Below are 15,678 nucleotides of genomic sequence, written 5' to 3' on the forward strand. Positions count from 1 at the left end.
TAGAAACTGACTTGTGTTTACAAATATATTAAGTTCTTGTACTTTTAATTAAAAAACAAAACAAAATGTATTGAGGTTACTCATAAATATGTTGTTTCATTTTACAATTTTCATAAATAACATCCAGATACTGACTTTTCCTCCTTTCTCTATGAAATAATAACCCATGTTAGCAAAATAGATTTTCAAGAAACTGTAATACGATTTTTTTTATTCGTTTTAAGTTACTTTCTATAAATGTGGAAGAACTTAAATATAGTTGTGAAACTCTCTTGCCAAGCTCTTGCCAAAACAAACTAAAACTTAAAGCTCACTTTGAAACTGATGAAACACAATAGGCAAAAGGAGTGCATTAGTTTAGTGGTCATCATATACATTCAAATGCATTACTCACTCATCTTGTGAATTTGATAGGTTGGAAGAAGTGCATTGATTTAAGTCAGGATTTCCTATCACCGCTTAAAAAGGGGCACAACAGTTTTTTTGCTTTTGTTTTACATGAATGCATAAGGATTTTTATAGTTTGTTTTTATAGAAGGAAGGTGATACAGGGTTCTATAGTTAATATAATAGGCTTAAAAAATATTTCGCATAACTATGTGAATACTTTAAGAACTTCGTTTTTAAGTAGGTATCACCTTAAGAGTCATACTATTTCTTTGTTTACTTACTGAATGAAAGAGTATACTATGTTGGTGGAGTTGGTGAAAATATGCATCACAAGCCATGATTTTGAATCAATCTGTTACACAACAAGGTAGTTGTAATCAATGTTCAGTATTTAAAGCTTTTTATACACCTTGTTCAATGTTGATGCAATATTCTTATCAAAGGAATATTACTTTTGACATCTTATGTACTGTTCTACACTAATACCATGCACTGAAACTCAACACGGTGAACACATTTCCTCCAGAAACTATAATGTTAACAATATATGAAACCAATGGTTTTACGTTCATTAAACTTAACAAGGATAGGGCTTTTATTACACACTGGCAACTTATCACACATATTAGATACTGTTTACAGTGGCATCTTTGAAATCAGGCAAGTACATGAATGGAAATTAAACGTTGGACTATCAAACATCTGTTACCTTGGCTGCTTGTATTAAAGGAACATACATTTCCTTAGACAGTTAAGATTTTTCACATTAAGTACTGGGATTATAAAAGTTCCATGGTGGACACGTTTATTCTTTCTTGGCAATAAAACCAACTGAGATTGATAATTACACCTCAATAGGTTTAAATGCAATGATTGTTGTTTTTTGGATAGTGATTGATTCATTTGCTACTGATGCCTCTAATACTGTAAAATAAATATTATTAAGAACAAATATGATATGCCTATATCACAGCTATTGATTGACTGAAGCTCGTGAGACTTTTTGACCTACTATGATTTAAGTAAATCTGAATATTATTTTGTTGGACTAGACTATGCTCAACTAAACATATTCACTTGAGTATGTTTACATGTTCTATTTTAAGCGTAAGAATAGTTATGAACCTATAAGTCTGTTCTTTGGCTATTTTGGAACTTAGAACTTTCTCTTTAAGTTGCTTACATGTTTATGATGAGTACTTCAAAATGATTGGGTTGTGCCATCAAGTCAGCCACTATACATTTATCAACAACGTAAACACTAAAATATATTTTCATGATATGCTTATGTTAAGTATAGATGTTTCTCCCTAAACTTAAGTACATACAAAGTAATAATATTAGATAAATGCTACTTTTAAAAATGGAAATAATGTGCATTGTTCATGAGCACCAAAATCATTACAGTAAGAAAAACTTTGTTGGATACAGTCCACCTATGGACGCAGTTCAACCATGTCTTTACCTCACAAACCGTCACAACAGGGGTTACCAACTGCCTTTTTTTCAAAAAGGAAATGCCTCAAGAGTTCATATTATGCTTTTGAAAAGCACTGTACGTTAAGATTGAAATGCTTACTTACACAGTGCACTGGGTTTCTTCTAAATAATAAATATTGTATTCAAACAAATTTTGCTTCCGAGAACTGAAGTTTGTTTTTGCACAGCCTGTTTACTGATTATTTAATTCAAGACATATGTTAAGTTGAAAGGGAGAAAAGCTGTAAGAAATGACTGAAAGCAAGAAGTTATTTTCTTATCCTTTACAAACATTAACATTTTAAGAGATATGAGACAGAAATTGGCTAATATTCTAGTGAATCAAGGTCTTGTTCTGGATGGCTTAAAATAGTTTGAAATTACTTTATTGTATTTTGTGAAAATGGTTTCAGTACTATAGAAGTATTATTGCTTTTTAGTAGTATTATTTATTTTCCTAATAAACATAAAACCTGATTAATAAAAGAATCTGAACAATTTAGAACTCAGACCATCAGTCCCTGCATAATTAAGGGGAGAGATTCATATATAGATAGATTCACATATGCAAGACACAACTGTATAATTACAGTATATATTATTGTGTAGGTCATTTCCTTTTTGAATTTTGACTTGATGAAATACTTAAGTTAATTAATTTACTTACAATCTTATGTATGGCTCAAGCTAATATACATCTTTAAAGGATGATGAAGATTTATATAAATCCTTGCTCCTAAAATCTTTTTTTTTTCTTTTTTCGAATTCTATACCATAAGATAGTCAAAAGGACATAACCTTGTAAAAAAAGACCCCACTTACAGTAGGTATTAAACTGGATGTATTGATATACGTATATACATAGATGCTCAGAATCCTATCTCATAAAGTACAATGCTTCATTCTTCATTCTTCTACCAGCCTCCAACGCAGGGAGACACTCAAAGCCGTATTTTACTGTAACCAGTGCAAACTCAAACACATTGTCAGAATTGACTTTATGGATGAGACATCTCCCATAAATCACCACTACTAGGAATAGCAATAATCAATAATGTCATAATAGGGAAACCTTATGTGCATGTCTGTCAAACTCTATGGACAAAAATTAACCATCAGTGGTCGGTTTGGTATTGTTTTTTTTTTTGTATTAAGGTGCTTTACTTTATAATAAGTAAAGTGTTACAACTCCTAATTTGTCATAACATTTTAATCCTAGTCACTCACACTGAACTGGTTTATTCACATTCTTTCTCTGAACAAAAACTTTGTCTAATGTTTGTTTTCAAGGGGCAATACTATTAAAGGCCTTTGTTGCTACATTTTTAGCGAAAGTGTAGGCATTATTTATATAAGTCTCAACACAAAACAAAAACATGTATTCAAAGAATAGCATTACTCTGCCTTAAAATTGTCATGAAAAGTTTAGGCCAAAATGCTGTGCAATGTTCCTATTCATAAATAGTGAACTTTGATTCATCACTAAACATAACGTAATACAATGTAGGTACTTTTCTTGGGAGTACAGTGCTATTTCATCACAGTCCACAGACCAATCTGTTAAGGGTTTGGAGGGGTTCTCTTGCCATCTTGCATTAGAAGCAATCATTTACTGTAACTATTTAGATGAACAGAAGCTTAGCAAAAGTATCCAGAAAAAGCAATGGATCAATCTGGTGCATTGACTTCAAGGCAGACCGGCCACACCTTCAACATGTGTTTTGTTACCACTAGCATGTTTAGAAGCAGTTTTTCAAAAATCTAATAAATGACCGCAATGCGACTTCTCTTTTTGTCGAAATGGCCCTCCTCCCCTGCCTCCAAAAAGCCCTCTCTTATCCCTCAACAGCTTTAATCCCCCCCACCACCCTCTAAAATCCCAGAGTTGGGGCTAAGGCAGAGACAGAGGGTGTGTAATTTGATTCAGCATGAGTGGTGGCTAAATTGGGCGTTTCCTCTGCTTTCCTGTCAATTACGATCATCTGATTTCATTCTGAAGGCCTGGAGCTGGCCCCTCATTGGCTGTGCCCCATGTCAGACGTGAGGGGGCAGCTGCAGGATGTCCCATACAGTAGGGTAGAGCGAGAAAGGGGGTGGGGGAGGGGGTTGAAGAAGAGCAAGGGTCTTTGGAAACTTTGATCTTCCCGAGCACTCTGTCACACAAACAGGTTTTCCCTTAGACTTATTTGATTTGGTGCTTGGATAATGTTAATCAGACTGTTTCATTTACTTGGAACAGGCATTTTAATTTTTTGTGGTAAAAGACTCATTTTTGACAAGGGCAATTACTATATTTATTGATATGGCTGATGATATTTTCTTGGTCTAAAGTCCACTTGCTCCAGTAAGCTGGCAACCTGTTCAGTTGGTCTCTTTAAGATGCAGCTTTTTTTTTTGTGGTAGGACAAAGGAGGCCCCTCTACCCAGTAGGGGTAGCTTAGAGAAGCAGAGATGGAAAGGAAAGAGGGAGGGTGGGCAGGGCGGAGGGAGGGATCCAATAAGGAGGGGTCCCCTTTGCTCAGCTGCACCCAAACTAGCCCCTTCTTTGCTTGAAGCAGTGGGGTGGGGCGGTCAGCAGCCTGTCCCTGCACCCCCACACACTGCACCAGGATCCCCACACGGTCCGCACCTGGACCAGCCCATTTGCCTAATTATGAATGTGTCGCTCCAGGCCGTGTCCGAGCACTCTGGGGCCTACACCACTGCTGGGTCCAGACAATACGGCCCACTCTGGGAGGCAATGCATTGTGGGTCGGCTGCGGTCATTACCACCCTCAACAGCTCGCGATTGAACCGTAAGCAGAGGAGGGGAAAAGGCCACTCCCATGGAAAGACAGAAAGAGAAGGGTCCCAAAATGATGTTCAACTTCAAGTCACATCGCCAGTGCAGTATTAAACACCTGCTCCTCTGGTAATTAATTGTGAGTGTAACAGCCCGTTCTGAGTTCAAAGACACCATACTTTTGTATTAGGGGTACGCTATTGATTGATCCTTTTCATACTATACCAAAGGTTTTCTTCAGCTTCTGTCCACATATTAATACCTAATTTTGTCTTGTTTACCCTGAATACAAAATAAATGCCAGTCAAATGTTGCATTATGTATCCTTCGGTGACAATATCCAACTTAATTAGTGTGGGTAACGTGGTTTCTCAGGAAGAAAGATCTCCTGTACTATCCAACTGGATGATTTCCATAACTTTTGGCATCAAAAATTAAATCTGTGCTTTACACTAACTAGAAATCACATGCTTGCCCAAGTGTCACACAGAGCAAAGTTACAGAAACTTTGCATCAAACTCTAGATATGAACTTCAAAATATAAATGCAATGAAAAATAAATCACATCCTAACTGTCGCCATGTATTATTAACATATTGGAGGTGACAGTCAGTAGGAATATGGTTGTCAAAGATGCAGTATTGTAACCAATAAAGGCTTTTGTTCAATAAAGTAACAACAGTTTGTTCAATTAGTTTCATGCCATATTTTCGATGAAAAGAATAGGGTGAAATAGCCTTTTCTTTAGCAACCAATTTTTTTGTAGATTACTTACAATCATCTGAATCTAAGACATATGTAAGGTGCGATGAAGGATTTAATCTTTTTCCTTCTTCTGTTTTGACATCCCAGATCCTTCTGGCACATATTGAGTACTAGGAAGCAAATTTGAACCTAGCAGAACCACTTAATGGTAAAATAAATTTTTGAATAAAATGTTCACATTACTATTTACGTCTGACCACTGTAATTCATACATGAAAAGAATGAAAAATTAACTGCAGCAGTAAAAAACAAAACTGGAAAATGCTAGGTACTATACTTCTCTTATAAACAAAACTTTTATAAAATATATATGCATATATATATATAAAAGAAAAAATTAAAAATATTTCTTATAGTTTTTAGTAAAGCAAGCAGTGCCTTCTAAAATATCTGCTTGTTGTTTTTAGATTTTTTGAGAAAAAAGTACATAGAATAATAATAATAATAATAATCATATTAATAACAGTAAATAATTATTGAACACTGTGACAAAACGAATGATAAAAACTGATGTTTTCTCCTTAAGAGAATATTCGGATGGCCTGCGTAACCAAGGTGTGGCAAACAGGGCACTCCGGGTGGTTGAGCTCACAAATGCGGATGGCACACTCCATGCAGAAGAGGTTGTGGCCACAGGGCACCAGGGCAGCCGTTACTTTACTTTCAAAGCAGGTCATGCAGTCCCGCATGGTGGCCGGTGGAGAGTCCGGCACAGGGAGGCGCCCAGGGAAGCCAACACTGGCCGAGGTGGGCTCGCTGTGGGCACGCCGGGCCTGGGCATGGGGCGAGCCGGCCACAGCGGCAATGCTGGTAACTGAAGAGTTGGCTGTGCTTCCTCCACCGCAGGGCTCGGGCAGGCCAGGGGAGAGTCTGGTCAGGGGAAGGGGAAGACCGCCGAAGCTCTTGGACCGCTGCTGGGCATAGAAAGCCACCTGTTTGGGGTAGTCAGGATCACCCCAGCTCTGGGTGCCCTCCGAACCAAAGTAAGAGCATGGCTTCTCTCCAGAGCTGGAGAAGTTGCCCTTACTGTAGATTCCCCCTACTTCCCCTCCCCCTCCGACCATGGCGTCTGAGAAGTTCTGGCGGTAGCTGCTGGTGAGCGGCTTGCGCTGGCCCCCCTGCAGCCCCCACACCTGCTGCAAGCGGCTCTCCAGACCCCCGGAGCCTGCTGGCCCACTGCTGCCGTCCGGCCCTAGGCAGTCGTTCTCGTTGTTGTGGTCGTGCAGGCCTCCCGTTCGGAAGGCGATGTGCGCCTCGATCTCCTCGCGGGCCCTTTCAGCGTTGCCCGGTGACCCTGTGATCTCAAAGACGGGGTCACGGTCTCGGCTAGGGGTCACGATGTAGGTGCATGTCTGCTGCTGGATGCGTTTGATGGTGGAACCTTTTGGTCCTACAACCAGACCCACAACTCGATATGGTACTCTTACTTGAATGGTAGTCTGCCCTGGGAGAGGTGTGGGCGGCGAGCCACTGAAGGATACACCCAGCTTGTTGCGGGATGCCCGTAGCATGGAGAAGTGCTCGGCAGCAGATATGATCTCACGCCGTGCCAGGGCCACGTCCTCCTTCCGGCCTGTGATCAGGAACACAGGCTCCTCACCCCTAACAGGAGTTTTGATGTAGGTATTGGTTTTGGCCCGCAAAGCTTTGATCTTGCAACCTGAAAACACAGCGGCGTTAGTTTTAATGAAGTCGAATAAAAATATATATTTTGTTATATTTCAGCATACCAAGTAAGAGGAATACTCACACATACATACGTAACACATACGTATGTATCTGTTAAAATTGTTTTAATGGCAACAAATACAGAGCAAGAGTGCAATCTACACCAATGCATTAGTTTACAAATAAGTCAAAGAACAAACAATATTTTCATAAATAAATCTAGTTTTGGACTAGTTTCCAATGGTCATCCGAGAGATAATTGTTTGGCGCAAGATTGAATTCTTTTTATAGCTTAGTTTATACATATATCAACTATAAATTAACACTTTTAGGATTTACAAGTCCAACATCCAGCACTGATTTGTAAATATACGATTACTGTTTACATCCGTTAGTGCCTATTGATGATGGTGTAAAGGCATACTATATAAGTCAGTTCTTCTAGAAGAGAGCATTGTGGGAAAGAGTGCAGGATAATTATATTTCATGTCAAATTTCCTTAAGCAGAAACACTGAGGTCGGCATATAGTATAAATCATAGAAGACAACATAAGTGAGTCATTTTGTAGAGAACTATCCAGTAGGTAAGGATCCAGGCATGTTGTGTGTCCATTACACCCAATAGATAAAACATACAACATGCTCCACTAAAGAGCTTATGTCATCAACAGATCTGGTGTGTGGAGCCTTTTAATTCAGAATTTCATGTTATTATTACCTCACAAAACAAACACCTTTGTTAGAAAGCAGATCCTGCCTTTACCACATCGACAAGCTCTATATCTTACCTCTTAACAATCACCAACCATTAATTCAATATGATGATCTCACTTAACGTCACCGCTATACTACAACCGGTCACAAAGCATCATTACATCAGAAAAATAAAATATGAGAGCAGTATGGAGTAATGGATAAAACACCAGACAGCTAGCCTTTAACTGAATATCATGTGACTTCCTAATGCTCCTAAAAAGCCACACTTACTACCAACTTCACAAACATGGATAGCACTGACCAGGGGACAGAACGCTCTAAAGAAGAATCTGTTCAAATGTAAGGTATCCCCTGTAAAGCTAGATTTGATTATTTGCTGCAAAGATATTAATATAACATTTCAGGGTATTTAAGAGCATTGCATACAATAATTTATCGCACATTCTTTCAACGTTAACTAATATCATAAAAATAGAGATGAAAGTCTTGATTATTAATTAAGTGAGACAAGTGGTTGAGGACAATTGTTCAAAGAAATTCACATCTACTGCCACTATATAAAAAATCTAAAACACTTCTAGATTATTCCTCAATGTTATGCCAAGTCTATCGTTTGAAGAGCATGCAGTGGTGCATGTCTTGAACTGTAAAACAGGACATACACTGGAGTAGTAACGTTGTATCTCCGGACACAAGCACTACATCCGTAATCAATTCCAATGACTTTGATAGAGGAGAAAACGATCATTTTGCCACTCCACAATGGGATGCTCCATTAGCCCGATTTACCAGGTAGGCAGTAGTCAACCCTGTGAATGGGAGGTGTTCAACATGAGCTAACTAACAAGGTCCTGAATCAGAAGAGGCTCATCTCAAATCCATCCAAATCAGCATTTATTAACAGTCATGGCAAAAGCCCTTTGCTGCACTTGTGCTCACTGAGTCCACCCTGCGGCTGCTTTCAGTTACCCTATTACAATTCAAAGCTTACATTCCGAGTGACAAACATGAGCCACACGGGGAGGGGAGGGGCACTTAGTGGCATAACAAAAGCCACATTGCCACATCTGGGGGGTTGATTGCTTTTGACCAACTTGAGACAGTGGGGCCATGTTCATCTGTGATTTCCCACAAACAATAAAAAAGGTTTACTGTTGACTGGAGGGGGTGGATGGGCAGCAGTAAGGTCTCCTGCCCATCCACATAATTCACCTTTCACAACTTGGACAACAATGTAATGTAGTAGAAGTGCAATGGGGTTCAGGGGGAGCCCTTGTTGTGACTACAATTCCTTGCCTGTGCTTCTATCCATCCCTGCTCATTGCCCCCTCTTCTTTTCAGACTCATCACAACAGCCTGTCAACAATGGGTGCAGTCCAACCACTATTCAGATACAGAGTATGCTAATGTTCTTTTGAGAAGCTGTAAAGGTATTTTCCCCGTTGTGGAATGGTCACTTAAATTGACTGTGTGAAGAAAATTGATTAGTTGATCATAACTGTAAGAGTATTAAAGTGCATGGCTGAGGAGAAGCACTTACACCTTGAAACAAAGAACAAAAGAAAAACCAACAAAGAACTGGGTATGTTGGTCCAACTTCTCGCTGAGTCACGCCTCAATTCCTTGGATCATCCCGAATGGCAACTGGTAACACTGCCTAATAAGGTACCCCATACCCCCCTACCCCACCACTTTCACACCTTTGTTTGATAACTGCTGTCATTCAAGTCCAGGTCTACAAAAGTCACTCAAATTACACAGCAACAACTGACCGAAATTTTTGATACAACTTTTGAATTTGAGAATTAAATTAGAATAATTTAGGCCATATTGGCATTGTCCAATTAACTGGGTCAGTTCGCAATAAAAATGACTAAATACGGCATGCAAGGAAAGAAAATAGAAAATGCTTTTTTTTTTACATTATGTCTATGCTATACACATTTTGCAATAGATTATTTTAAAACATTTCGGGGAGAACAACATTCCCCTACTCGTAGACTAGCACGTTGCGTTTTTGAACTGTCTCGCGCGTTTCAGACGACAAAGGAAGCAAGTGCTATCCCTGCCTGAAGTGTGCGTCTGTGAGCTGACATTGATGGCGTGGATGTATAATAATGCGCCCATGAGGTAACGGTTACTCTCAGGCTTTGTGTCTCCCCCATGTTCAAAATTTGCTTAATAGACAATAAGAGAGAACCCGATGGCAACATTGTTAGAGTTCTGGTTACAGTATGGAAACTTAACATTTGTTACAAAGGCCAGTGAGGGAGTCTGCATGGTGTCTCGGTGGAATACAACAAAAAAGAACACCACTCCCTTTTCTTTGACAATAACACCAGGTAACAGTTATAGGACATTACAAAAACAACATGGTAGCCACAGTGAGACAAATTTAGTATCAAATTCATAACTTCTGACTGAAACATTTTGGTCGTAGTCTTTACCTTGTCTCCCGACTATTTCGGCCACATGTTCAGAACTGGGCACGGGGACGCATTCTGTTATGTTGCAGCCTCGTCCCTTCGTCTCAGCTGAAGAGCCTTCATACAGGGCACATAACTTGCTTTTTCCTTGCAAAAGTACCGAGTCTCCCCCTCCAACGTTATTAGTGTGGTTATGATGGTTATTGTTATTGTTACTCCTGTCCTGTACTCCCGTTGTAGGAGCCCCGCTGCCGTCCTCGCCTTCCCCGAGCCCCAACAGAGACAACTGGCCCAACGCGACCCTGAGGGCACGGGAGTCGTCTTCTTCCTCGTCGGGTGGCACAAGGAGACCTTCGCTTCCGAATCCGGAGCCGGCTAGATCCCCGCCGTAACCCCCATTTTTCTCCATGATCCCTGCTAGAACCAGCAGGCTAGGCATGGCTAACAAAAGAGTGTGAGACAAAGACTGGGGAAAGAGACTGGAGAAACAGCACCCGTGCCGCCTCCCCGCCCCCTCCTCCTCCTTCCAATTCCCCCTTTGCGCTAGTCCCTCCCATAGACCAGCCCCCTCTCTCCTGTCCGCTAGCCTATACTTTCAATACAGTCCTCTCCCAGCTCAAGGCAAACGGGACACAAGGCCGTCTGCACGGAGAGACTATATCGCTCCACCCCGTCTGGTCTTGCAGTCCCCTCCTTGGCTGAACGAACTGCCTTCCCGTTTACCATTCCATCTCACATTCCCAAGCCTGTGGCATCTCAGAATCTTACCCCCGCGATTTCTTTCACCTTTGGAAAGAAGGGAAACATTTCCTCCACCTTTTCCTTTGTCTCTATCCCCCATGCGTTTTGATCAATACGACTCATTCTGTTTTTCAAAAGACCGCAGCATTCTTAAATAGGCTATTTACCATTCTGGGAAGACAATAATCATCAATCGATTTTTACAGACAGCAGGAGCACATTTTCAAAACTCAAAATCAGACCTTGTTAGCAAAGTGAATTTGGTTATCAGTGCTGGCCACTTGCCAACTTCAAATATCCAATGGAAGGATTATTTAAAGAAAAGTAAAAACAAATAGACTCTGGAATAGAATCGTAGTTTTATAATATATATATATATATTACCCCATATATATATGGGGTAGTCTCTGCGCAAATACTAGTAAGTGCACATTTGGGTTAATTCTCTCATCTGAGGACGAAGGAGTTAATAGCGACATATTTTGGGGGTCCGCCCACCCCTCTTGCCGTGGGTTGCGGCAGGTCATCGCGTTGTTGTCTCGAGCGTCGTTGCGCAGGGGTTGTTATGTAGGAGGGGGTCTATAAGAGGAGAAGAGAAAGGGAGTTGTCAGACAGGCGTTGCAGACACTATGCAGCGGGGATCTTCATAAAATCCCTCACATTTTATTTCCCGTGAGCAAGGCTGCTGCTCCTAACCGCGAACAAAGAACCGCGCCATGCGTTCTGTACAACAGACTTGCCAAAATGTCCTCGAGAGAAGCCACGCCTGGCGGCATGGTTGTATAATAACACAAAGACATGTGCATGGTAAAAATAATAATAATGAAAACATTAACGATGATAATAATGACAATGCAAATATAACGACTATACACCAAATATGTAGGATAATAATAATAATAATAAAGCATCGTAAACAAAACAAAAGTTCTCAATACAAAAGAAAATTCACATTTATTAATAATCGCGATAATAATTATGATACCATTATTTTTGTGTGTCAGAATCTAGACAAATTTTTATGCCACAACAGTACAGTAGTTCTATCCCTACTGTAACCTATGTGGGTGGCATGAGGCGCATTGGTCTGTCAAGCATGTGAATATCACCCTGCTTGTACTCATAGATGAAACACCTCATTTAAGCAGTAACTGTTTGTAACAGCCACTTCTACATGTTTCCAGATGCCACATCCTTTCTTACTTTATATTTATTTCAGACATGATCGATAATTCTTCAAATGAATTAATATGTTGTTATATCATCTATTGGTGGACTTAAACACTGGATACAGTTTCATCTTTGTTATTATTTTCCTCAGATCATTTGTAAGTAACCTATTTTGCATATGTTTTCAAAAGATATGTTTGAGCTTGCTGTTTAGGCATTGCCAGATTAGAGGACTTGAGCGTTGCTGAGCAAATTCTGATTAGTTGTACATGTGTCCATATCAGGCAGAATAATTGGGTTGTACTCATAATAGCAACAATAAACAGATAAAGTATGTGTGTCAGTTAACAGAATTGCATTTGAGAAACCATGGGGATGTACACTATCATAGGTGCTGTATTGTCCTTTTGGTACAGGTGCTTGGTACATGGTTATAGTTGGTGTGTTGTATGCCCTTAAATCCCTCAAAGGGCAAATTTATGGTGGCCACAAGGAGACAATGATTGAAAAAGTTGTTGTTTCATCCAAACATAAAGGCATCAACAACAATCTAATGGTTATTGTGGGGGGCGGGGTTGTGTGTGTTTATGGGGGTGGGGGGGGGATCTGCTCCCAGTTGGGGGTGGGGCGGGGCGGGCTGGAGTCTATCCGTTCCTCGCTACTCAGCGGACAGGCCTGGGGACTGGGGAGACTGTGGGGCTCCGGGGGAGATGCTGGAGAGGGGCCAGCTTCTCATTGACACACAGAGGCAGTGTGTCCAAGAGGTCATCTGCTTCCATTAATGGGGTGTATGCTTGGAGCCCAAGGCCCCAATCAATAAAGAAGATGGATCAGGGATTGTGTTTCTCCCACACACCCTAGTCTGTCTGGGTGAGTTGGGTTGTTGTAGGCTTGTTTGTGATGATACCGTATTAGTCACTTATTTCTCTCTCCTGAACATAACCTTTATAACCTTTGAATCTACTTTGGTACAAGTTTCACTCCCAGTCAGAGGCGTAGCCACGGGTAGACCTGGATAGGCACAGGCCTACCTAATTTGTTCAAGGCCTACCCAACAATGAAAATATCTCCAAAGAATTCAAACATTTGTGAAAATCGCAAAGTAAATAAGTTACAAAAACTGAAAAGATGCATATTCATATTTTTCTAGGCCTACCCAATAAGATTATTCTGGCTACGCCCCTGCTTCCAGTCCATCTGACTCACTGATTGTGATGCCATACTGTACGCTAGCTTTTACCCCCCCCCCCCCCCCCAAAAAAAAAGCTAAGCTCTGTGTGTATTCCAGAGAGATAGAAGGGTGGTGTGTGTGGAAAGGTGGGGGGAGGGTTGTGTGACAGAGAAAGAGACACACTTCAGGACACTTGTAAAATGTAGAGTGCTGAGGTCATGTTACTTGCACATCAGAAAAAACTCAGTGATCTTCACCATCTGGTTGCTTGACTGCTCGTTCCGTCTGCCTCCTGCACCCTCTGAATGGGTGGCTGGATCTCTGGTGACATGCTTTGGTTTACTGTGCCACTTAGACAAGACCCATCTCTTTGTCCAGCAAGCCATGCAAACACCACATGCACCTATATAGACAGTATCTGACTCAGAAAAAAGGACTGTCTGTCGTCTGTCTAAGAAAAAGCAAGTAATAGCCTGTAAAAAAAAAAAAAAAAAAACGACCCTGAATGAGCATCCCTTTGACGTGCATGGCCAGATGTCCTTTTCATGACATTTTGGGGGCCTTTCTGTCACGTGAAGGCAGATATGAGCACATGCTGGCTGAGTGCCAGATTCTGGTGTCACCATCAACCTGGATTTGTGGATGATGTAAGAATTCATGTGTATGATGTCATGCTTATGATGTTAAATCCTACACTAATACCTTACTCTAATGATGTAGGTTGCAGTAGTATAGGCAAGAGGACAACACAATCCTTCAGTAAGAGGATCAGTAATTGCAGATTATTTCAGATAACCTATAATCAGATCATTTGACTCGCACAGCAATGACAATTATCAACATATTTCACAAGGGAAATTTGACCAGTAAACTAGTTTTGTATTACTTTGTGTATTAGGTTTGCTTTGTGTCAACGCTTGTTTAACTCAACAAATTGTCAATGGGATGCTATGAGTTTCTGAAAGAAAAGCAATCTACAAATACAGACACATAACATTCCTCATTGAGTTAAAGCAGTAATGGATATTTAATGCATTACTTAATTTTGGCGTATTATGTGAATGAGTGTGTGGCTGAGAATTGTCACAAATATGTCCACATCTTGATTTAACATTCTTCTCCATTGTCAAGGAAAAAAACGACATACAACTCCGTTAGCAGACACACTTCCTCTTACCCTCTGTCCTTTCTCTTTTTTCTCACTCTCATTCACACACACAGACACTCACACACACAGGAGTATTGTGATTGGGGGATCTGATCTCAACTGGGAATATGAGTCAGGTGGTTATGACTTCATCGCTTTTCTCGGGTATTAGGTCATCTCTCTCTCTCTCTCTCTCTCTCTCTCTCTCTCTATCCCACTGTGATCCACCTTTTACGTTGATGCTTAGTGAGTAGGGACACACCTAGTGATGAGTAAGGTTATCCTCACCTCATGTTTCCCCAGTCTACAATGATCTCACACCTACTGTTGAAAAAGCTTCAGAATAAGATTGATCATCTCTGATTAATTTTAAGGTGTTGTCATATTTGGCTAAATTATACCTCCCAAAAATGTCTAATGTATTATGGCTACAATATGCTAGTATTGTATTAGCTCATTCTGTCAAATCTATTATAAAATATTTTATGGGCATCACATTTGACGAATATTCAGGATACCACACTGACAATTGACAATCCAATTCTGCACAACGCCATTTTCTTAGATCTCCCACTTACAACTTTACTGTGAAAGTCAGATGTTTATGAAAAGCAATGACACTTGTCATCAACGAAGTTAATGTAGGATAAATAATATCCTTTTTGATGACTGAAAATAATGCGTGGTGGTGCTTGCTTGCTTGTTTTGGACAGAAAAATGACCTACATCTGATTATGTGTAATGTGGAATCTGACTGTAGTGGTTGTTTGTTCACCAATAAATAATCGTGTAACCCAGTTGGCGGTACGACCTTACCTTTTCATGACAAATTACGCCCATCTACTGTCGTAAAAAAAAGGTAGACTATAAGCAGCCAAGCATTTTATATTATGATCGACAGGTGGCGTCCGCCACAGTGTAATCAGGCATGTTAATTTCAGGTGGTTGCAACTAACAAAAACGATAGGTCATTTCGCAAGTCATAAACAAAAAACATTACGAAATGTGGATGAGGTATGCGTGAGAGTTGATAGCTCTAACTGTTGTTCACTTGCGATTTCTAAAATTGAAGCCAATTCCGGTAAGTTTGACGATAAGCAAACAAACAGTTAAGATTCTGGCACTGTCATGATTTGTTTATTTCATTGTCAATAACAGTTTAAGAAGGTTAGGTATTTTGTGCATTCACTAGGGATACTTTATTTACTCTGATCTTTTCAAA

The 15,678-nt window shown here is 40.2% G+C and overlaps 1 protein-coding gene across 1 annotated transcript; it reads right to left on the minus strand.

The window, feature by feature from the left end:
• Window positions 1-967: 967 nt before the first annotated feature.
• On the minus strand, window positions 968-12,430 carry mex3a (mex-3 RNA binding family member A). The gene is made up of 2 exons (XM_084709038.1): window positions 10,249-12,430; window positions 968-7,076 (listed from the first exon to the last, which is right to left on the minus strand). The coding sequence occupies exons 1-2, from the start codon at window positions 10,664-10,666 to the stop codon at window positions 5,938-5,940; spliced, it is 1,557 nt and encodes a 518-aa protein (XP_084565164.1). The 5' UTR covers window positions 10,667-12,430; the 3' UTR covers window positions 968-5,937.
• Between the last annotated feature and the right edge of the window lie 3,248 nt (window positions 12,431-15,678).

This window comes from Hypomesus nipponensis, chromosome 2 (assembly GCF_054491055.1).
Source record: "Hypomesus nipponensis isolate SF chromosome 2, ASM5449105v1, whole genome shotgun sequence".
Taxonomy (NCBI): domain Eukaryota; kingdom Metazoa; phylum Chordata; class Actinopteri; order Osmeriformes; family Osmeridae; genus Hypomesus; species Hypomesus nipponensis.